This window comes from Pyrus communis, chromosome 12 (genome assembly GCF_963583255.1).
Source record: "Pyrus communis chromosome 12, drPyrComm1.1, whole genome shotgun sequence".
Lineage (NCBI taxonomy): Eukaryota > Viridiplantae > Streptophyta > Magnoliopsida > Rosales > Rosaceae > Pyrus > Pyrus communis.
In genome coordinates, this window is record NC_084814.1 from 21,635,223 (window position 1) to 21,658,969 (window position 23,747).

General features: G+C 35.2%; 2 protein-coding genes across 2 annotated transcripts; one reads left to right on the forward strand and one right to left on the reverse strand.

Moving 5' to 3' along the window:
• On the reverse strand, positions 1-1,875 carry LOC137711588 (transcription factor MYB86-like). The gene is made up of 3 exons (XM_068450841.1): positions 1,503-1,875; positions 1,258-1,387; positions 1-1,101 (listed from the first exon to the last, which is right to left on the reverse strand). Exons 1-3 carry the CDS (start codon positions 1,633-1,635, stop codon positions 222-224), a joined length of 1,143 nt encoding a protein of 380 aa, XP_068306942.1. The 5' UTR covers positions 1,636-1,875; the 3' UTR covers positions 1-221.
• An 18,033-nt stretch (positions 1,876-19,908) lies between these two features.
• On the forward strand, positions 19,909-23,115 carry LOC137710703 (histone deacetylase 6-like). Its single transcript, XM_068449806.1, has 6 exons — positions 19,909-20,507; positions 20,911-21,351; positions 21,486-21,628; positions 22,164-22,254; positions 22,347-22,483; positions 22,748-23,115. The coding sequence occupies exons 1-6, from the start codon at positions 19,971-19,973 to the stop codon at positions 22,809-22,811; spliced, it is 1,413 nt and encodes a 470-aa protein (XP_068305907.1). The 5' UTR covers positions 19,909-19,970; the 3' UTR covers positions 22,812-23,115.
• Positions 23,116-23,747: the final 632 nt, after the last annotated feature.

Below are 23,747 nucleotides of genomic sequence, written 5' to 3' on the forward strand. Positions count from 1 at the left end.
TTTTTTTCTGAAAAAAGAAAACATAAAAATACAGATTACAGAATGTTCTGCAAATTACAATTTAACAACCTTGTCAATAAAAAGTGAAAAAAAAAATATCCTCAAATATCTCAAACCCTTTTTTTTCACCAGTATGAATTCCCCTGTTACTATCAACATCGATGTGTATTTGTTTAAAAACCCATGAAAAACCCAAAGAATTAAAAATGAATTTACAATTTTCAAATATTCTGGAAAACATCAAAATTTTCACCTGTTAGATCTTCTGACAACGACGTTAATGGATAACTACTGAAATCTACTGAATTTTGAGCATGGTGATGAACAAGCTGCCCTTGTTGTTGCCAGGAACTAGTGGGTTTGATCATTTCCTCAGACTTTATCCCATTGACATGAAACTGAAACAAAGAGTCTAGTTTGTTATCTGTTTCCCATGAAAAAGCAGCATTTTCGATTGCGTTGTTGCCGTTGTTGCCGGTCATATGATACCCTGCTGCATAGCTGCTGACGTTCGAGCTATTGCTCGAGCTTTCCTTAACCTCATTCATGAAAAATGAGCTGAGTCTCGAAGCTGAATTGTCCGAAAAATCTGTGCCGGACATGCTTCCGTGGTCCGAATTTGCCAAACTTGGCATTGAAGTAAACCCAAAATTTGAGCTTGACTCATAAGGTCTAATGTTGGTATGGTGGTATTGAGTGGCAACAAGATCTGAATTATAGGCTGATGATGACTCGAAACCGGATTGGGACTCGAAACCGGATTGGTACTCGAAATAAGATAGAGAATCAAAGGCTCTTGAGGCTTGTGGATTGTTGAGGACTCCTCCATTTCCATCATAGTAATTTGAATCATTGAGAAGAAATGTTGGGCCTTGGGAAGCCATGGTTATTGGCATAGCTGGAAGCTCTGGCATTGGCAAAGACTCTTTTAGGTCTGAACAATCAATGTTCTTCTTTTCTTTCAATTCTTCTTCAGTTAGTGGCTTGTGGGTAGTTGGGTCAATTCCTTGCTTCATTAGCTTCTTCTTCAAACATGAATTCCAAAAGTTCTTTATCTCATTGTCGGTTCTTCCTGGCAATTGTGCTGCAATTTGAGCCCACCTGATGAAAATTCACAATTCAGTCGCATAAACAATTATTTACATCATTAGGGTTTTAAAATGTTGATTATAGTATTGCTCCATGTCGACGCGACAAGAAAAATTGACAATAAACACGGATATCCGTGGCACAGAATGAGGTGGCTAAAAGCGTTACCGGTTGCCTAGAACTTCGTGAAGACTAAGAATGAGATCCTCTTCCTGTTGTGAGAACATTCCTCTCTTCAAATCAGGCCTCAAATAATTTATCCATCTCAATCTGCAACTCTTTCCACACCTCTGCAAACCTGATGAAAAACCCGAAAAAGAACAAAAAGAAACAAATATATACATCAAACGTTTGATGAAGTGTTCGATTACCTGAACTTCGTAATGCAAAGTTGAAGTGGGTTGGGGAATTACCAGCATGCTTTGGGACTGAGCTCCAGCAGCCAACACCAAATCGACTGATGTAGTTGAAGAGCTTCTCATCTTCTTCCGGTGACCAGAGGCCTTTCCTTAACTTCTGCTTCAAACAACACGAATGGCGTCCCATTTTTCGTGTGAGCTGATGAAAGTCCCGAAAATAATAAGCCGCTAGCAGGTTAGCTACTGATCACAGCAACAATCCAGACATGGGGTTTGAGAATATATGTCTGTGTTGTAAGAGCGAGGAAATTTAAGATTAATTTCTTATGATTTAAAGAAAAGTGGGATAAATCATACTTAGAATTCAAGTTAGAGAGAGAGAGAGAGAGAGAGAGAGAGAGAGAGAGAGAGAGAGAATTGAAGCAATCAAGTGGGTTTTACGCAAATCTGGTGCTGCTGCTTTTACAATGGACTGGATTGGTTTTTAAGATATCTCTATCTCTACAAGTTGCAAGAAAAAAGTGATATAAATGAGTGAAAAATACAGTTATATGTATAGGACTCATAAAAATATATGAAAGAAAAAGTTGTTTAGGTTTAAAACCTCATAAACTCAAAAGGAGTTGTCCTTTAATTTTGTGTTGCTTACACAAATAGGAGACCTTGACTTAATTGAGCATGAGCAAATATATATATATATATATATATATATATATATGTATATGTATGTATGTATGTATGTATGTTTAGTGTAACAATCCATAATTTTGCACTTAATTAGTCTCACCTACTCTGTATGTATATGAGTAGTTTTAAGTTTTTAACCCCTTAGTTTCTTTTTTAATAAAGCGGTATTCTAAATTATTTTAGTTACGAGAAGAGATTGGAATTTTGGTGAAAGGAGATAGACATACTGCACTTACCAATTGGTCTAACACTGTTGAGAACATTAATTTCAAATCAAGAAAATGAGACCTTGCATATGCTTATAAGTAGTTCGGCTACTCCCCATATTACTAAGTGATTTTATGGTGGAACCTCAAATTTCTTCATGGTATCAAAGCATGTTGTCTGGCGTGTGATGCCCAACGGCCACACGTGCTCCAAAAAGTCACTCGATTTGTGTTGTCCACTTGCTAGACTTGAAAATTCATCACACGTGAAGCGATGTGTTGAGGGCATCAATCCCACATCGGGAAAAAGAAATAGCTGAACTATTATTTATATTGTCAATTGGTTTTATGATGAAACTTCAACTTTCTTTAAACCCTACACCAACATTTTTTTTTGGGGTATATGATATTATATACCGATTTGAACCAAAAGAATCAATACTTTTATATAGAAATACAAGGATTACGGTTCGATTAATTTCTTCAGAAGGGAAATCAAATATACTTTCTTCTCCCATTTGTTGCTGAATTGGGAACATATTCATATTCATATTTGATCAATTTGCATATAAATAGTATTTAAGCCATGACTGCCAGCTACTGTACACAGTATACTGCATTGGAAGACAAAATCGAAATTATAAATAATAATTAATCTTATCGAACCACCACCAAGCAGTATTACTCGAAAATTATATAATATGACTCAGGTTTTTGTATAAATATTTACAGGAAAAAATATAAAGTTCGCCGACAGTATACCAGAGCATCAACTGTGGGTTCCATTTGTGTATATATTTGACTATATAAAAGATAAATTATTACCTAAGTCGGACTAGAAAAATCTTGGCGGTAGCTACGTATTTTTCATAACAACACGAAAGAAAAAAACCAAAGATTCCACAAAGAAAAAAAACGAAAGAACAGACAACTTCCCTTTCCCTTTTTTTTTTCTTCTTTTCATTCATATTTTTCTCCTCCCTTTTGGACCTGCCGCCAGTAGCAGTGTACGAATCTACCTAAAATAGTTGAAATCAGATCAATTTGCCTGTATAGTTCTTTATTGATTGTTTAAGAGTAAATTTTTTTTCTTTTACTTTTGACTAATGATGCATAGGTGACGTTTTTACTTACGTCATATTGTGACTCGAGCAGTAATCAATAAAGATGAAATTCAACTATATAAGTTGGTATTACTTTTATCACTCTCTTTCCTTATTGATACAAAAAATATTGAGAAAAATGATAATCGATCTCAAGACTTTAGAAGACTCGATGCATGATGTGAATGCTCCTATTCAAAACTGAACTTTAACATTAAACCCTTACTAGTTAAACTACAAGCTCTTAAATTTTAAACCCTAGCTATTACTCCCATCACTCTTGCCCCTCACATAATGTGGTACACAATATGATACATATATGGTTCAAATAGTTATTTATTTATTTTGGCTAATTATGTTTTGATAGGGATCACACAATTCCTTGTTTAAAAATACTCGTTTTGACAAGGCTGCAAATGCTCATAAGTTAAATTCATTCTACTGAATAACCATCATACAATTACTAGCATAGGTTGGCCCAGTAGTTGAACATGAATTCTAGGCCTATATTCCACACAACACGTTCTGAGCCCAATTCCTAATATTGGTAAATCACACGATAGTGATCAGGGGAAGTTGATATGCATCTTTGAGTCTTCTCAATCCCTGAAATGATGGCTGCCCTCTTTTTTCTCAAAAAATTACAGTGACAAAAAATTGATTTTTTTGTTTCTCCTAGTTTCTTATTAATTGACAGATAAGTTCTCTCCTTGGTCCCAAGCATATATAAATTGAGAAATAAATATGGGCTTTTGGGGGGTTAGACTTAAAGAAGATTAATGAACTTGCTTAATCAATGTTTCATAAATAAGATCAAACAAAATAAGGGAAAGCCACAACAAGTACTCCCCCTTGCGATTAGTTTTCATGAACTGAAAAGAAGAAAATTTGCCCTAACCCTACTACCCTTGGCTTAAAAAGGATGAACAATCAAAGATCTCCATCATGGATTAACAGAATGAAAGCTTTTGATCAACTAATAGAGGGAACTGATCCACCAGATGGCAGCCACGTGTCCACATATAATCAATTACCGTCTGAGTGGCACAAATTGTATTTAAACTTCATCTTGAATGAAATCTCAATGATTGGAGGCTCTGATAGACGTTTCCATGACCGACACTTACACGTATGAGGATATAAAATGCCATATAATCTTAGAAAATACACAGCCAGCTCGACACACACAAATACGGCCGATTTGTACACTGCCCTACCATCTATCGTCGTTTTGTCGGTCTGTGATCATGCTACAGTCCTATGGACTATGGAGTATGATTCTCTCATTTTTTTATTCTCATTTATTTTCCTCCATTTCTTTCATATTTTATTTTTTGTTTTATTATCTTTATAAAAAGATCAATATAAGATATTGACGTAGTTTAACTATAATCATTCAAGTAGAAGGAGAGGAAAGATAAGAGAGATTAGAAAAAGAGATAATCCTCCTCCCAGTCCCACGCCTCCAATCCGGGTGTTTACTGTTAATTTGTAAACAAATCTTGCCATACATCTCGACGGATGTGACTTTCTTCTTCAATTTATTGTGTCGTGAATAAACATAACATTGACCTTAGTATAACATGTTATAAATTTTATTGCTTGTATATATTTTTCCACCGACCTCCCGCTCGACTTCCGATCGGGCTACGAGCATGCGTAGGTAGGCCAATCAGGATTAAGAGCACGCTGGTTCCTGAAAAAATGAAAACAAGAAGAAAAGCTTATTAAAAGAGCATAATTGCCTATTGGATTGAATATAGCAAATTGCTTTGTTTTAGATTACTTGAAAATTATGCATTTGAGATGAGGTTTAAGTAATAATAATTAAGTGTGGGGAATGATATTTTTTGGGCCATAAAGATCTTGTATTACACGTGAAAAAATAACTTCTTGGAATTTGAAAGCAGACTTGATGTCATCGCTTAATAGATTAGTTTTAATGACATGACTTATAATTCATGTTGTCAAATCACTAATTGACACAGGCTGTTTAGAAGTAAAGGAACTGCTTAATTATTGATTTGAATCTAAGAGCTCGTTTAAAAGTACTTTTAAAATGATTGAAACCATTTAAAAAAAAAAATATCCCTAAAGCATTTGAAGTGTTTCATACAAAAAGTATCAATTATGTTCTCATTGCAGGAAACATTTAAATGTTTTTTTCAGAATTTATTTATATTTTAACTAAAAATTAATTTCACAAACAATTCTACTAAAAACGCATTTAATCATTTAAAAAAAAAACTTTCAAACGATCATAAATATTTAAAAACTTGGAAAACAAACACAGGACTAGGGAATTGGTTCGATTTAATTAGTACACACTGCCTGCGTGGGCAATACCTTTTGCGACACCCATGATGTGAATATAACTTTTGAGCATTGACTTCTCCTTAATTTATTTTTACAAAGTTTTTAAAGTATATTTTCAACCCTGTTCAATTGAAAGACCTAAATCTCAAAATCCATGGTGAAAACGTTTGTCACAATGTCAATCATATCGTCTGTGCACAGACTGCAAGGTGAAGAATTTTATTTTACTTTAAGAGATTATATTCACACATTCTAAATTACTTTTTTCACATTTTTTTTATTTTTAAATATTTTCTACACACCACTAACACTTAATAGAAAAATATTAAAAAATTAAAAAAATGTGAAAGAAATAATTTGAAGTGTGTGAATATAATCTCCCTTTACTTTATCTCAACATGGCTAACATGGAAATTTAATAATGTAATTGAATGATAGAATTTATACGTTACAACATATAATATTGATTATTAATTAACGTTCTATAATATAAGAAGTTAGTTATACAAAAACACAATATTTTAGTACCACACAATTGCTTCTCGTTCTCATATTAGCTCATAAATCAATTTCCTGCTAAACTTACTGTAAATTTGAACTTGCATGGCATGAAATTTGTTATATAAGAATTGTGGACCTAATAATAAACAAAGATGAGGTTGTATGATATATGTTATACATTTACTCATTTTTCAAATAACAATAATTTACTTGTTATCTTATATATACTTGTTATTTTTTAGTACGATATTTTATATTTTAGTTTTTATAAAGAAGGAAGATTCAAAATTGAGCATTTTACTTTAGCGGTTACCTAATTATTACATAGATTTCTTAGTATGTTAGGAACACAGTTTGATACATCAAATATCATAATACAAATGATTTGATACTTGAAAAAAACAATTCAACTACTTGTAATAATATTTGAAATACCAAACTGTATTTTCATCACACTAAGGAACACTTGAGTCCGACGAAAGAGTCAAAAAGAAGAAATTAAACTAACATAAACCTTAATTGGACTGTACTTCAATTTATTTTATTAGGCCAGTCTTTTAAAATCGATTTTATAATAAACCGTACCACAAGAAATTTCTCACTTCATGCATTTGGGTCCCCAAAGATTTTTGAAAAGGACAATGATAGATAGCTTGTTTCGAAAAAACTCTTGACATAGGACCGTCACATTATTGAGAGATTCCTTTCTTTTATACATTTCTTTTTTAAAATTGACCAGAGGCAATTATATTAGTCATTAAGCTTGGCTAATCCCATTTCCATATAATCATGTTATTACTAATTAGCTACAAACTTAGAACACGTTTACTTGCCGGGAATAAGAATTAGAAACATTTTAATTTTTAAGTTTTCCATTTTTACTAACATGTTTACTTGACGGAAATAAGAATTAGAAGCACTTTGATTTTTGAGTTTTCCGTTTTTACTAAAGTATGGAAAATCATTTCACCTCTTAATTTTCCATGTGTTTATATAAAAATAGAAAAGTGTCAGTTTCTACTTTAAATTCGTAATCAAATACCTATCAAAAATCAAATGAATTATAAGGCTAGTTGATCCAAATTTATTTTCTTACGTCTTATATTTCCAAGTTTTCTAGATTCCTTCCTTCTCCCGTTTCAGTTGATTAAGTATCTAGCTTAGCTCTTCTTACCCAATTGAGAATTTAGGTGGTGACTTAACTATTTTGATATTGTTCCAATTATGACCCGAGTTAAATCATCTGGTCCATCAAGTCCCATTTGGAAACAAAAGTTCTTACCTAGTGATTCAAGTCATATGGTGGAGCTAATGCTCATCCATCAAACTAATAAATCAACATTAATAAGATTTATGGTTTTGGTGGTAATCATCTTCAACAAAGAACAATCTAAATAATCAATTTGCCAAAATCGATCAAATTTATATATTTTGAGAGGGCACAACCTAGAAGTAATATACATGTAATAAGCCGAGTTCTAAACTTAGATGTTCAATACTTGAAATCTCAAGCATATATAAATATAGTAAAGAAAAACAACTTTTAGCTAAAATTGTCATAACTCATCAGCTTGATCCATGAGATTTAAAATTGATAAAAGTGGTCTATAAAATTGTTCACAGTAAATTTCTCACAAAATGACCAAAATGCTTGACAGTGGACAACCTCAAAGGCCACTTTTATCGATTTTAAATTTTATGAACATAAATTAAGGAGTTATGCCAATCTTATTGACTATTTCAGATAAAAAGCCAAGGCCATAATGGCAAATAAATCAAACATGACAGGCTAAGAGAGAAACAATCACCGTCAAAAAAAGTCTGAAAAAAAAAATTGTGAGCAACGACAATAATTAATAGATTGTAGAATCATCTGCATGTATGACAAGACACCATTTTTTGGTATGTGGCGTATAATAACATGACTTTAAAATTATTGATTGGGCAGAAAGAAAACGACTTGTGAATGTACGCAGTAACGCAAGTGATGTGTGAATTGAACCCGTACAGTGTAGTGTGGTGTCTATTTCGAGTGGGGTATATGTGCACAGCAATTGTACGATAAAAAAAATTAAAAAAACTAATAAAAAAAATTTAAAAACTTTGAATTTTAACGATAAGGATAAAATAAAAGGTAAAGTGAATAGTATCATGATTGACCTTTTAGTGTTAAAATATAGTTTTTCGATAAAGTGAACAATACCATAAGCTTTTCATTAAAGTTCATTTAAAAAAAATTCTTAGATACGGATGTATATATGTGTCACAATCAGAGTATGATTCTTTCTTCTCTTTTTTTCTCTCCATTTCCCTCCCTTCCTATTTGAACGGTCACGGTTAAATCACATCAACGTTTTACAAGAAAAAGACAAAATAGAAAATATAAAAAGAGGAAAAATAAGATAATGAAAAGAGGAAGGAAGAGAATTATAATCCGTTGCAACCTCATACCTACGATAAACATGAGTGAAACTCGCATGTAACATGTAGAGGATTTATGCATTTTTCGAGTAAGAGGCGACGCTTGCGGAGCGTTAGTATGTAACGATTTCTCCTACCGCGTACCAAGAGATTACAGTTTGTTCAAGGAACAAGGACAGGTGGACTCCATATATTAAAAAGAAAACTACTGAAAATGGCTTGAAAACTTTGAGTTTTAATGATAAAGACAAAATAAATGGTAAAGTAAATTGTACCATGATTGACTTTTTAGTGTAAAAGTATAATTTTTCGTTAAAGTAAATAATACTGTGAACTTTTCGTTAAAACTTCTTATATTAAATATACTTATATATGCAAATGCAAGCGTGTAAATGGTCATCAACCATCGATCTTCTGTGTATCATGAGGATGAGGGCATGTATAGAACGTTAAAGTTGATATACTTCCGACATGATATATATATCTCTCTTTCTCTTGGCGGCTGGCTGGAATATATACTGTTGCTAATTGTACCACCTCGACCTTACTTATAAAAAGTCGGTAAGTCTTCGTCCTCGTGTGGCTACGTCAGGATGATTGTCCCCAACATCATCTACCTTATATTCCCAGTCCATTTCAACGTCCTGTTTCCCTCTCTCACCAGGATAGAAAATTCATGTCACTGGTCCAGGTTTACTATTATCTTTTCTATTCAATTTTACTTTTCTTTCTTTTGTTTTTATTTTTTATTTTTTATATTTATTTTTTACATGAAGAGAAAGATACAGAGAATAACTTTTTTACCGTAAGAGTCTTACGTAAAGAGAAAGATAGAGATAGTGAGATAATATAATCGAGATATGCAAGTAATGACAAATATAATGAAATGACATTTATACCTATGGATAGGCAAGTTACACCCTCTCTCTTCCTCCAATATATATTGCAGTTGACAAATGCAGTAATATATGGAGAACATGGTAACAGTGCACATTTTATCGTCAATGGTATATAGCGCTGAATAGTATGAAAAAAAAAAGGGACTGGTTATAATGAAAATAGAAGATCCAAAAATTATGAAAATCAAATCTAACGGCTAAAACATTTGTAATACCGTACCGCTGAAGCTAGTTAAGTGAGAATGCTATTTTTATATGTGTGCAAAAGAGGTTTCCAACTTATGACAAAATTGATAATTCTCATTTGTCATCCTGCAATCATAGGGTAATACCATGGAAAAGAAAATTGTCTATGGTACATACAATGAGTATAGTAGTTGAATATGCTTTTCGTCTATAAAAGTAGGAGCATGTTTTTTTTTTTTTGGCAAATGATATGGTTAGTGGTTAAATTGTTAGTTATTAGATAGCAGGGTGATCGGTGGAAATCGGACATAATTGTTTTTCCCCACAACGATAAGGTGACATCTGCAAAGTAAGAGCATGTTAAACATAATATATCCAGGTGAAATTTTGGCCCGACAGAAAATGATCGAGGTGCAAATAAGTGCATCCTTGAGCTTCAATATAGAAAAGAATGAAAATCTAGATAATTATAGCTCGTTCAATTGACAACATATTCTATTGATACGTCGTCAACAATATTGACATGAACATTAATCAACTAAATGATGACAGTATTAACAATAATTAACAATCTAATTAATTTGCTAAGACGACTAATTACAATTGATATGATTAAGATGTGTCCCTAGCTATAGAAGTTTTTTCAACACCTAATCTGAGCCTTCACATTATATTTCATTGTAAATGATGTTTCCATTGTCAAAATTATCATCCTAGATTTGTTTTTGCACCAAGAGACAATCTTAATTACAATACTTAATTACAGAGAACTAGTAGAAATTACACATAAAGCAAAATTATGAGACTTGGAGAGAGAGCTTTTTATTTATTTTATAAAAGGACAAAATTTATTTATGTGACAGATGATATCATGATTTTTTTTTACTTGTCGTTACATTTACTATTTTAACTCTCCTTTTTTTTTTTGTTCTCTTTCTCCTCTTTCTTTCTTCGGTTTCTCTCTCTTTCTTTCTTCTTGTTCTTCTTCTTATTCCTTCTCTCTCTCTCCTACTTCTTATTTATACTTCTTTCTGTCCTATTCTTCTTCTTTGTATTGTTCCCTACATTTATGAGAACAATTAAGATTTTTTATTATTAGTTTTTATTTTAGAATTTTTTTTTTGAAGTATTTGATATTTGAGGTTTTGATGATTAGGATTTTGAAACTGATCTTGCAAAAATGTTGCAATTTTGAAACTGTTCTTGCAAAAGTGCTAAAAAAATTTAAAACTGATATTGTAGAACTGCTAGAATTTGAACTTGATCTTGCACAAGTGCTGAAAATTTTAAACTGATATTACAAAAGTGCTGAAATTTTGAAACTGTTCTTGCACAAGTGCTGAAAATTTTGAAATGATCTTGCAGAAGTGTTGGAATTTTGAAAAGAGTAAACTGTCGATTTACCCCCTGAACTTTCACCTAGCTTTCAATTTCCCCATTGAACTTTTCTATTGGAAAATTAAGGACTCAAACTAATTTTTTTAGCCGATTTGCCCCCTACCGTTAGTTTTTCATATATTCCATCCATATTTCTGTTAAGTGAGATCATGTGTACAACATGTGAAGGTAGTTAAGTCATTTCACTCTTAAAAATGATTAAAAAATTGAAAATAAATAAAAAAAAACAAAACTTTCCCTCTATTTTTTCCTACTAATTCCTATCCTCAATTTTATTTTTCTTTCTCATTCCTATGCATGAGAAATGACATATGATGTTATTGTCTTCGTAAGTAACTAAGTTAGTCTTTTTCTTGAAGCATGTACTACCATTTTTATTTTCTCTAACAAATTAATAATTTGACAAATGCTCATGGTGTTATTGTCTCCAAAACAGTGCATTAATATAAGAAACATGTTCATAATACTCATAAAAAATGCTCAAGATAATAACATGTTTTTCTTATGTTAATGCACTACTTTGGAGACAATAACACCATGAGCATTTGTCAAATTATTAATTTGTTAGAGAAAATAAAAATGGTTGTACATGCTTCAAGAAAAAAACTAACTTAGCTACTTATGAACACAATAATACCATATGTCATTTCTCATGCATAGGAATGAGAGGAAAAAATAAAATTGAGGATAGGAATTAGCAGGAAAAAATAGAGGGAAAGTTTTATTTTTTTATTTTTTTTCGGTTTTTTAATTATTTTTAAGAGTGAAATGACTTAACTACCCTCACATGTTGTGCACATGGTCTCACTTAACAAAAATATGGATGGAATATATGAAAAACTAACGGTAGGGGGCAAATCGGCTAAAAAAATTAGTTTGAGTCCTTAATTTTCCAATAGAAAAGTTCAGAGGGGAAATCGAAAGCTAGATGAAAGTTCAGGGGGTAAATCGACAGTTTACTCATTTTGAAAATGATCTTGAAAAAGTGCTGGAATTTTGTAACTGATATTGCAGGAGTACATTAATTGTGAAGCTGAGCTTACAGAAGTGCATAAATTAATTTCTACCGATCTAAAGTCAGTTTGAAGTTTTTATAGATGGTGTTGGTTTGTAATTTTGGCTTGGTTAGGTAATAAGTCTATTGGGGACACAACAGAAATTTTAAAATTTTGATGCTTGTTTTCGGGCAAGATTTGTTAAGATTTGGTTTTTGTCTTTCCTTTAAATAATTTAAAATTGGATTCTATAAAATGTATTTTATGTTTTTATCTCTATAATTAAAGCTCCTATGATAATATAGAAATTATATGTAGTACACACACTCTCATATCGCATGCATTTCATGGAGACTACTTGTATTTTCCTATAAGGGCAGTGTCCTTTTCAAACAGTCTCCATCGATCAACAAGAAAGCTTCCTTTTCAAGAGATGGTGATCACAAAATGATAGTGAAAGTAAAGCCATGGAAACCCATTTCTTTCCCTTCATCCTTCCCCCAAATGATTAGGTCGTTTGCCCATGGGTCTCAAACTTTTTCTTGTCTCCATAAAAATATATGCAAAAAGATAATATTTCTTGTCGTGAAGGAAAGCTGCTACTTTCTCCATCAAGGGCATGAAACTTTCATGCCCCTCTTATTTTTTGGAACATTTTATAGAAGATATATCTACAAACCTTGAAAAATGCTTCTTAATAAGTCACTAGGGTTGGTCAATGGTGAGGGTAAGTATAAGGTAATAAATAGGAGTATGTTAGAAATCCAGAGTTTAAAACCCTCATTTATAACAAAAGTAAAAAGTGTTTCCAAATAATAATAAAAAAGCTCAATCCTTTGCATATAAAACAAATTTTATTACCAACATATCATATACACACTGTCACATCCCGGCTCGGGGCGGAATCACTTCCCGGGCCCTCTCCACCACCGTAGCACGATATTGTCCGCTTTGGGCTTACCATTCCCTTACGGTTTTGTTTTTGGGAACTCACACGAGAACTTCCTGATGGGTCACCCATCCTGGGAATGCTCTCTCGCGCTACTCGCTTAACTTCGAAGTTCCCATGGAACCCGAAGCCAGTGAGCTCCCAAAAGGCCTCTTGCTAGGTAGAGATGAGAATATACATATAAGGATCACTCCCCTGGGCGATGTGGAAGCCAGTGAGCTCCCAAAAGGTCTCGTGCTAGGTCAAGATGGGAATATACATATAAGGATCACTCCCCTGAGCGATGTGGGATGTTACACACACAATCGGAGGCTCAAATACATAAAAAACACAAAACAAAAGATGAACCTCCACAACAATGACAAAAGAAGAGCCCTATATAGAAAAACACACAAAGAAACCCTAAATGCCTGGATCTTCATCCATAGCCGAAGCATTTGCCGCCAACCACGAACCAGCCCCTTGCAATCGCAGGAGATAAAACCCAACCAAAGGGAAAGAAGCCAATGGGAAGTACCCCTATAGGTAGCAATGCCGAGATCAACACACACATGTGTTAATAAAGGATCATTTTTCGATCCCAATGAAAAACAGGCTCAAGAGAATGTTTGTCTAAGGCTCAGGGAAAGAAGAAGACCAAGGCCCAAAGATAGAAGGAATACCCTAAATGCCCACATGGGTAGAAAGGAATCTCGCCAAGCGCAATAACCGACCACTAATAGCTCGGCTCAACTAGATTACAAAAAGTACTTTTCGACCAACAGGGGCATGTGGGCGGACTGACAATTTTATAGCATAAGCCTCAAGGAACATGCCTACTCAACTGTGAACTCCGAACATGTGACAATCACCACCAGTCAATGTCAGAGTCTATGACGGGATGTAAAGGTGAAGGGAGTAATACTCGGTCGAGCAAAATTAGGTAATCGAGCCCGAGCAGGTCGCTTGGCTCACATCACTTAGAGATGGCTACACACTAAATGTGCAATTATCACTTCATCACCAAATAATTAACTAACGGACCAGAGCATCTTTTGGCATGTAGGCATGAAGCACTAGGTAACCACCAGGAGGATACTCTACAGACGATCGCTTCTCAAGAAGCCCTACAGCTAGACTACTAGTAAATGAAAGCACATTAACCAAGGCAAGATATTTATTGGTTGGATAGGAGGAGGCCACGTCACATTCTCTTAGAGACCACACATTAGAAATGTGGTTATTTGCCTATTTAAGGGAGTGAGGCAAAGAGAGAAGGGGTTGGCAAAGTTGGGGTGAAATAGGGGCATTTGCTCCATGGCTTTACCAGGCTAACTAAGGGTTTTGAGTCACTTTGTATGTAATATCAGCAAATATATAGACTGGCTAAAGTGGATGTAACCCCGTTTATGGGTGACCACTATATATCTTTGTGTTCATGTTTAGCCTAGTATTTCACAGTTTATACTCCAAGCCCACCAAGAGCTTAGTATCTTTGATTGTTTCGTCCATAATATGTGAGCATCCACTTGGATTTGTCCAGGTTTGACCTACAAATTTTGAACATTAACAACATGAAAGTTGGTGGTGTGAACACTTGAGTCGAAGCTCTACACATCTTCAGATAATGCTGTGAAACGCGACGGAACAAAATGGTTGCATTTCAAAGCAATAGTGGAACGGAGAAAGGGCGAAGCCAAGCCGGAGAGAAAGAAAATGGTTTGAGTAGTTGCATGGAGGTGGAAAGATAGCGGGAAAAAGAAAAAAAATATATTGGAAGAGAAACTTTTCGATTCGGGGCAAAGGCCGGTTAAATCAGAGGCACAAGGGGGTGGATAACAGGGAAAAATGGGCAGGAAAACAAAGAACAACATAGGAGAAAAATAGGACGAAGAAAAGGGAAAGGGGCTGCCATCGGTCATGGGCATTGCTAGGGCCGACGGCCGGACGATTTATCGAAATTGGGAGCACTCGCTCACAAATTGAAAAAACCTCTCACACAAAGAGAAAGACTCTCATTTCCTTTGCATATAAAACATTGTTACGAAAATATAAACATTGTTAAGCAAATATACATAAAGCACTTGAATTTTTAATAAAATTATATATAAAAACTCCAAGATGATATTACCATCATTGCGAAATAAAATCGCTAGCTTGCCTAGTTTTAACACTCAATGCATGTACAATTAAGATTATTGCAGGAGAATTAAAAAAAAAATACAGTTTATATAGATATGATGGTCCTTTCTCATCGTGCCATGTTGTTTTAGTGGACTATATCTAATCACATAATTGTGATGTAGTTAACTTTAATTTGGGGTTAGTGATGTGTTTCAAGTTTCAACTTTTTTATATTTACATACTTCTTTTTACTTCTCACGTAAAGAAAGTTGAGATTCCACTATAAAATTAATTAGCAATATAAAAAGTAGCCTAATCTCTTATAAGCACATGCATGGTCCCTCCTTTCCTTGATGTAGGATTTACTCTCAACATGCTCCCTCACATGTGACGAATTTTCAAGCCTAACACGTGGACAACACAAATTAGGTCACATGCAGCATGTGTGTCCGTTTGGCTTCACACGTGGGACAATTTGCTCTGATACCATGAAGAAAATTGAAATTCTATCATAAAATGAATTAGCACTATAAAGAAGTAGCCCAATCTCTTCTAAACATATGCAATGTCTCTCTTTTCTTTAATGTGAGATTCACTCTCAACACACCCTTCTCTATTAATGAGATGTATAGTGGCTTAAGATTCCTTGGACCCGCTAGCTTGAGTCTACCCACGACCCATGAACCCATCCCCACTATAAATCAAGTCAAAAGTTGCAATTAGAGTGCCTTGAGAAGAAACACCCTCCATGTCCCAATCACAAAGCTAAGGGGATAACCCTGATTAAAATTTCATGTCCCCAATTGATAACCAAAATTTTGATTTGACACCAATATTATATTCTAATTAGCACCTTTGGCGTGTTCCACATGCTTCTCCTCTAACTAATTAACTTTGCTTTAGCTTGCCCAAATTATAGGACAAATATACATGGTGGCATGCATATAGGAAGTTATAATATTTGGAAATAGGACTAAGTTTCTTGGTTTAAATTAAGCCACACATGCCAAGAAACTAGTTCAAGCATGATTAGTTGACACTTTTAATTTTTACTTTAAATTTTATGTTGTCTGAGTTATTGTAACACTATAAGTGGTATTGTCTATCAACGATAACTTTATGTGGTTCTGCTCCTACGTAATAATTTTATGTGGCCGCGTTATTCTTCGATGACCTATTATAGTCACCTATACATATTTGTACGTCTATTGTTTTGTGACAATTTGGTATGAGTGGCATTTGTAGTTTTTGTCCATGTGGTAGTTGTTAGGGGTTTACTATAATTGTCTATTTAAGAAAATTTACTCAAGATCATTTTCTTGATCACTGGAGCAATGTAACTAATTAACACCTTTGTATATGTTTGGATGATCAATGAAATATCAATCTATTGTTTCTTGTTAAAAAAAAAAACACCACATGAATAAATATTACCGGTGTTAACAAATCTCTTTATTATTATTATTATTATTATTTTGTCAAATTAAGTATTAACAAATCTCATGAATTTCACAACTTGTCAAATGCAAAATTAGTTAGTGAAAAAGTTGTTAGCACTCTTTTATTTTCGGTAAAGAGCACTCTTTTCTTTTTATATATAGATTACATTTACAAAGTGAAATTTAGACTGGACATTACCTGTAATCTACATATTAATCCTTGCAAATATTTTGACACAGTAGATTAAACTTGCCTTGTCGCTTAAATTCATGACATAAAAAGTGTTTTATGCTTTCATTATCTTGGTAATCCCACATTTTCTAAAGTGTGTTGTGCTTTCATTATCTTTAAAATTAAATGATTAGGTCATGTATACTTTTGTAACATTGTCAACGATAAAAAGATGCTTGCCCCTTAGATTAAGTTATTAATTGACAATTTCATCTTGCTTTGTCACATTCTAACTCATTTTCTTCCCACCCGTAATTTCATTATATTACAATCAGTTAAGATATCGATTATGATGTGCCAACCCTTTTAGTTTAGGGTCGATGACATTCTATACCTCCGTTATTTAGTGGATCCAACTCATTAACACAACATAATTTGCTCGTAAAATTTCAATTAACGGGTGGACACTTAATAAGTTGATTATGGGTGAATTCACTAGCAACCCATTAGTTAACAGGTGATTTTGGGTGAACCCACGAAACTCATAACTACCCATTAAAGAGGGTTAATTTTGTAATTTAAAAAAAATCTATTTGAGATACTGAGAGTATGCGACTCATTTTCTCTTTTACTCCATCGACTCACGCACGCTGCCGATTTCAGGTGAACAATTTTTTGTCTTTTACTCTGGTGCCGATTTTTGAGTTGAGGCGGGCGACGATCAAACCGCAATGACCTAAGCTCCTTCCGGCACAAATCTAAAAGCTTATCAAAAGAACTTGGTGAGCACATAGAGCCTGGCGAAAATGGCGCAAGGGGGCAAATGAGACGCTGGCACGGTCGGGGTGGGAGGCGAAGGCAGAGAGGGGGAAGTGGGAAGAGAAGCTGAAGGCATTGGTGGATCTGTATTTGCAATCCCTTCAACGGAGGGAATATTTTTTTGCTATGAATAACATTAAGGGTTCACTCTGCAACAAAATGAGAGATTAATAGTTGAGTGGCAATTTATTTGTTTACATTGAGAAAAATGGTTTTTCAATGAAGCTATCATGGAGCATTTTCACACTATAAAACCTCATCATGGACGACTTAGTTAGGATTTTTTAGCTTGTAATGTTATTTTGAGTATGATAAATGAATGAAATGTATTATCATTTAACTTGTCAATGTTATTTTTATCTATAAACTTTTTCACCCTTATTATTGGAACCCCACAAATTTCAAATCTTAAATCTGCTACTAGCCGAAGGGTATGCATGCTTTAAGAACTTGAGGAACCCAATTGTAATTGCAATGTATCACGTCATATGCATTTCTTTTCTTCTTCTATCTCGTCAAAATCGAATTTGAATTACATTATTGTCAGCTCATTATAAGGTTAAGCGCATCTCATCCCTCTTAGTGTATATTATATCGTTCGCTAAAAAAAAAAACAAAATTTACCATCTCTATCTCTGTATCCCAATCAAACTTTGATACTAGTAAATAAATACACGAGCAGCGTGGGGGTTGCCCAACTTAATTGGAGAGAGGGCCCTCCACATTTTTCATTTGGATTGGCTGAAACTTATATCCTTCATCCTTTATTGCCACCGTACGGACCGAGCCAAAGATGTATCGGAACCACATTTGCCTTATCATTGGTGTCTCATTACTTTAAGACACAAGTAGTGGAGGAGGACATGCCAAATCTTTTTCCTCTTGGGGTTCTCTAGTTTGATTTTATTTAACCCAAGAAGAATACCAGCATAACGAGCTCAAAAGTGAGCCCAACATAACTTTGTCTGTTAGACTCGCTTTTGAGCTGAGTTCGGCTAACATTTTTAAAAACCATTCCATATTGTATATCACATGCATGTCCTCATCTGCAAATTATGTCCTCATCTGCAAATTATGTACAATGACAATATATGATATTTGATTTCTGATTGCCAATAAGGGTTGGTTCAGTTAGTAAGGGCGTGCTTGTGATTAACCTCCAATCTATATTCGATCTCCTTTGCCATCAGTTTTTCGTTAGTGTACGATCTGTAAATTCTTACATAAATCCACACCGGTGACAGTTGATAATTAGATGCCACACGTAAGTCATTCTCGCTTGAAGTTGTGGGATGCCCCTGGCGCTGGTGGTGAATGTAGCCAATTTACTCCTAAATTTTTGTTGCTGAAAAAAAAAAAGAAAAAAAAAAAAGAGATTTGATATTATTTTATTTTTTTTGTTATAAAGGACTAACTTACTCCTACATACCTACCTTCACAACTGAACTAACTGACCCTAGTAGCTTCGTTCATTTAAGATGACTAATATTCAATAATAGATACATAAACCTTAAATTGTATACGAGCAATATTGAAAGAGAACTAATCGATCTTAAGATCGTAACGGTGACTATTCTTAACCAACCGAACTATAAATCCCTTTAGAAATTTAACCCGTTCCGAATTGCTTCTCTAAGAAGCACTTTCTTTTATTATTATTTTTTTTTTATGAATGCTTATGATAGAAATACTTTCATTAGGAACACATTGAAGTCCTTTGTTAGAAATTCAATTTCTTGATAAAAAGTACGTGAAAGTGCTTTCCAAAAAAGTATCTAACATGTACTACTCTAAAACACTTCTATCACACGAGCACTTCTATCACACGAGCACTTCTAACTTGTATTTGCCAAACACAATTAGAACCAATATTTGCACTTGTAGAACCAATTCCAATCACGCCGTACATCCTTTTGCCTATGCAATATGCATTATTGGGTATCAAAAACAAGATTGGGCTTTTCACCAAAAAAAGATTGGGCCAACACCGGCCACGTTAGGCAACAAGTTAAGGCCCATTGGGCTTTTTGCTACCCACAACCCGCTTCTTCTTCTTCTTCTTCATCGCTTACTTTTCTGAACAAGACGACTCGTCGTATACGTCGCTCAATTATAATTTCGGCCCCCCAAACACACACGCACACCATCCGAGTCGAGAGAGAGAGAGTCGTCTACGTCGCTCACTTATAATTTCGGCCCCCCGAACACACACGCACACCATTCGAGTCGAGAGAGAGAGAGAGAGAGAGAGGAGAGGGAGGGAGAGGGAGAGAGAGAGAGAGAGAGAGAGAGAGAGAGAGAGAGGAGGGAGAAGAGAAGGAGAGAGAGATGAAATCAGAAGGCGGAGCGTCACTGCCGTCAGGCCCAGACGCGAAGAAACGGCGAGTGAGCTACTTCTACGAGCCCACCGTCGGCGATTACTACTATGGCCAAGGCCACCCGATGAAGCCCCACCGAATCCGCATGGCCCACAACTTAGTCGTCCACTACGGCCTCCACCGTCGGATGGAGATCAACCGCCCCTTCCCCGCCGGGCCCATCGACATCCGCCGCTTCCACGCCGACGACTACGTCGACTTCCTCGCCTCCGTCACCCCCGAGACCCTCGCCGATTCCGTCCACTCCCGCCACCTCAAGCGCTTCAACGTCGGCGAGGACTGCCCCGTATTTGACGGCCTCTTCGGTTTCTGCCAGGCCTCCGCCGGCGGCTCAATCGGCGCCGCCGTCAAGCTCAACCGCCAGGACGCGGACATCGCTCTCAACTGGGCCGGTGGGCTTCACCACGCCAAGAAGGCCGAGGCTTCTGGATTCTGCTATGTCAATGATATCGTGCTCGGCATTCTTGAGCTCCTCAAGGTTCACAGGGTAATAACAAAACGACTTCTTTATTTCTTTTTGTAATTAAATTATTAATTTTTGAATTGAACTAATGTTTTTATTCGGAACTCGATTAGCTTACCTACAAATTTAGGGTTCTTGATACTTCTTTGCTGCGTATTTTACTTGCATTGACCAATTTTTAGTTACCAAACTATATGAATTTTATGCTTTCTTGCACTTAACCGGGAGCAAGTAATTCGGAGTTTCGTAAAGTTGAATCAAATGAAATTTCGAACGGAGTAAAATCTACTCGTGAGAGTATCCGCCTTTTATTCGGGTTGTACGTCTGGTCTAGGCCAAATGTTTGTTCTGTTCATTTGTTATATCGTGTTTGTAGTCATTGTTTTCGATTGCTTAATGAATTACTTATGTGATCGTCACTGCGCAGCGTGTGCTTTATGTAGACATTGATGTGCACCATGGAGATGGAGTTGAGGAGGCATTTTACACCACTGACAGGGTCATGACTGTGTCCTTCCATAAGTTCGGGGATTTCTTTCCTGGCACTGGGCACATTAAAGATGTTGGGGTTGGGACTGGGAAGAACTATGCTTTGAATGTCCCGCTAAATGATGGGATGGATGATGAGAGTTTCCGTAGTCTGTTTAGGCCCGTCATCCAGAAAGTCATGGAGATGTATCAGCCAGACGCAGTTGTTCTTCAGTGTGGAGCGGATTCTTTGTCTGGTGATAGGTTGGGGTGCTTCAACTTGTCTGTCAAGGGCCATGCGGATTGTCTTCGTTTCCTGAGATCTTTTAATGTTCCTCTGATGGTCTTGGGTGGTGGAGGTTATACAATCCGTAATGTGGCTCGTTGCTGGTGTTATGAGGTTTATCTCTAATGGCTTCCTCTTTATTTTGGCAATCACTGTAACATCGTATATTTGCATTTCCTGTTTCTTTTAATTGAACGACTATCATGTGATGTAATGTCCTTATGATTGCATCCATTACTTTGAAACAGACAGCAGTGGCGGTTGATGTGGAGCCTGATAATAAGTTGCCTTACAATGAATACTATGAGTATTTTGGGCCAGATTACACTCTTCATATTGCCCCGTCCAACATGGAGAATCTAAACACACCCAAAGATCTGGAGAAAATAAGGTGTGTTTGTTGCTTCATTACTTGTGACAGTCACAAGTCGGTGATAGTGGATTGCATTGTACTGCAGTTTACTTTTAAGCTAGAAATTTTATTTCGTCATTGCTGACACCAATAATCTCAGCTGCATCATACTAGTCCCCAACCATGCTTAAATTATTGAACAGAGATCTCATAACATATTGTAAAAAGGAAATAGCTCATCCTTAATTTGCTTCTATTTGAAAATATGTTGCCGTTTTGAGCTCCACAAGCTTAGCTTTGCTTTCCAGAAGTATTCAGGACATCACATAATTACGATGACCTGTCAGATATTGGAATTTTAAGTTCAGCATGCTGTTTATTGTTTGTAATTGGTATCGCAGATCATATGATTTAACGTGTTTCAACATTTGTGCTATTTGCCTGGTGCAATGGAAAGTTCAACTACGAGCATTTATTGAGAATGCTGGATTGTATATTTAACTAGCAGTGAACTCTGTAATCCCTCTCTCATCATATAAGTTTTATTTATTGTTTACTTTTTTTCTTCTCCCAGGAATGCACTGCTAGAGCAACTTACTCGCTTACCTCATACACCCAGTGTTCCTTTCCAGACAACACCACCAACTAAAGAAGTTCCTGAGGAGGTTCGTTTGAGCGACAAATTAATTTGGATACTTTTTCCAGGATTTTAATGTATTCACCTAGTTTCTTATAACCTGAGTGTGAATGGATGCAGGCGGAAGAGAAAATGGACGAAAGACCAAAGCCTCGCATTTGGAATGGCGAGGATTATGACTCTGATCCTGAAGACGACAAGCATTGGACTAAATTCTCCACCCCTGCTCGTCAGCATGCTGTTAAGTCTGAGATGCGGTAAGGTTTTTCTTTTCGTATATTATACAGTAGGTTAGGTTCTTTTCGCTTTCAAGTTAACACTGCCCTTTTTGGAGGTTAATTTGATTCTGGTCAACCATTACAAAAAATAATCTGACCTCAAGGTTATCACCTCAGCAAGATATGCATCAAAACCGTATTTAGGATTTTTCTCTTGATAAATATGCGATTTAATTGTTGGATAAAGTGCATTTTAACTGTTGCCGGTCTTGTAAAGTTCAAGAGATGTGGTTGTTAATGTAGGGATGAAGCAGACGAGATGGAAGAAGATAAAAAACATCATCTTCATCATCATACTTCGTGCTGACGCAGATGGAGTTTTTGTAGCTTCTAGTCGTAATGCCCCTGTATCACCTCGACGCGAGATGTTGTTTAAGCAGAGTGAGGTTTGTTAATGCCACAGAATTTGTAGAAGGAATCCTATTAATTAGTGAGGTATTACGTATTAGAACAGCCAGTGACGCCGAATTTACATTGTGTAATACCGAATTTACTGCCTTTTACAATGTGTGATACCGAATTTACATTGATAGCAGCAGGTGAATATTACTTGCAATGTGAAATACAACCTTCTGATTAGATAGTTGAAAAGGTTTACTATTGTTGTACTATTCTTCTACTTTAACTCAGAATCGTGATTTTCTGTACTCCGAAACTTTTAACCGTCAAGGGCAATGCGAGAGATCAAATTTTGAAACTAAATTTTGTAAACCAGATAATATGATTGTTGATAATTGGATTATTATTTAATGTTGATTAACGTGCTTATTTTCTATTAGTGACACATCATTTGGGTTGCAAATTTAGTTTAAAAATTTGGTCTACCTAGCATTATCCAACTATTAATCTTTGGTTAAAGATAAAATGACCAAGATTTAATAGTTAAAAAACTCTGTAGTGGTACCAATTATGTCATTTACTTGACCAATCATACAAAGCTTTGTACAAGTTTTCTTTACACGGGTGTTCATAAGTATAATACTGAATTCCATCAATTGTAATGTTGGCACGAGACATTATAATTGTAGTATACTCGTTTCATGTATGTTCTTATAACAAGTATCATTTAAGAAGATGACTTACATGAATTTTCGTATGCCGTTGTGGCATGTCGATACTTGTTCCATTTTTCTGAAAGATCTTGGCTTTCGGAATCACCATTTAGTAGGGCTACTAATAACTAGGCTTTGCCACAAATAAATAATGTAATATCATTTGTTTTAGAATTCCATTTTTCTGAAGG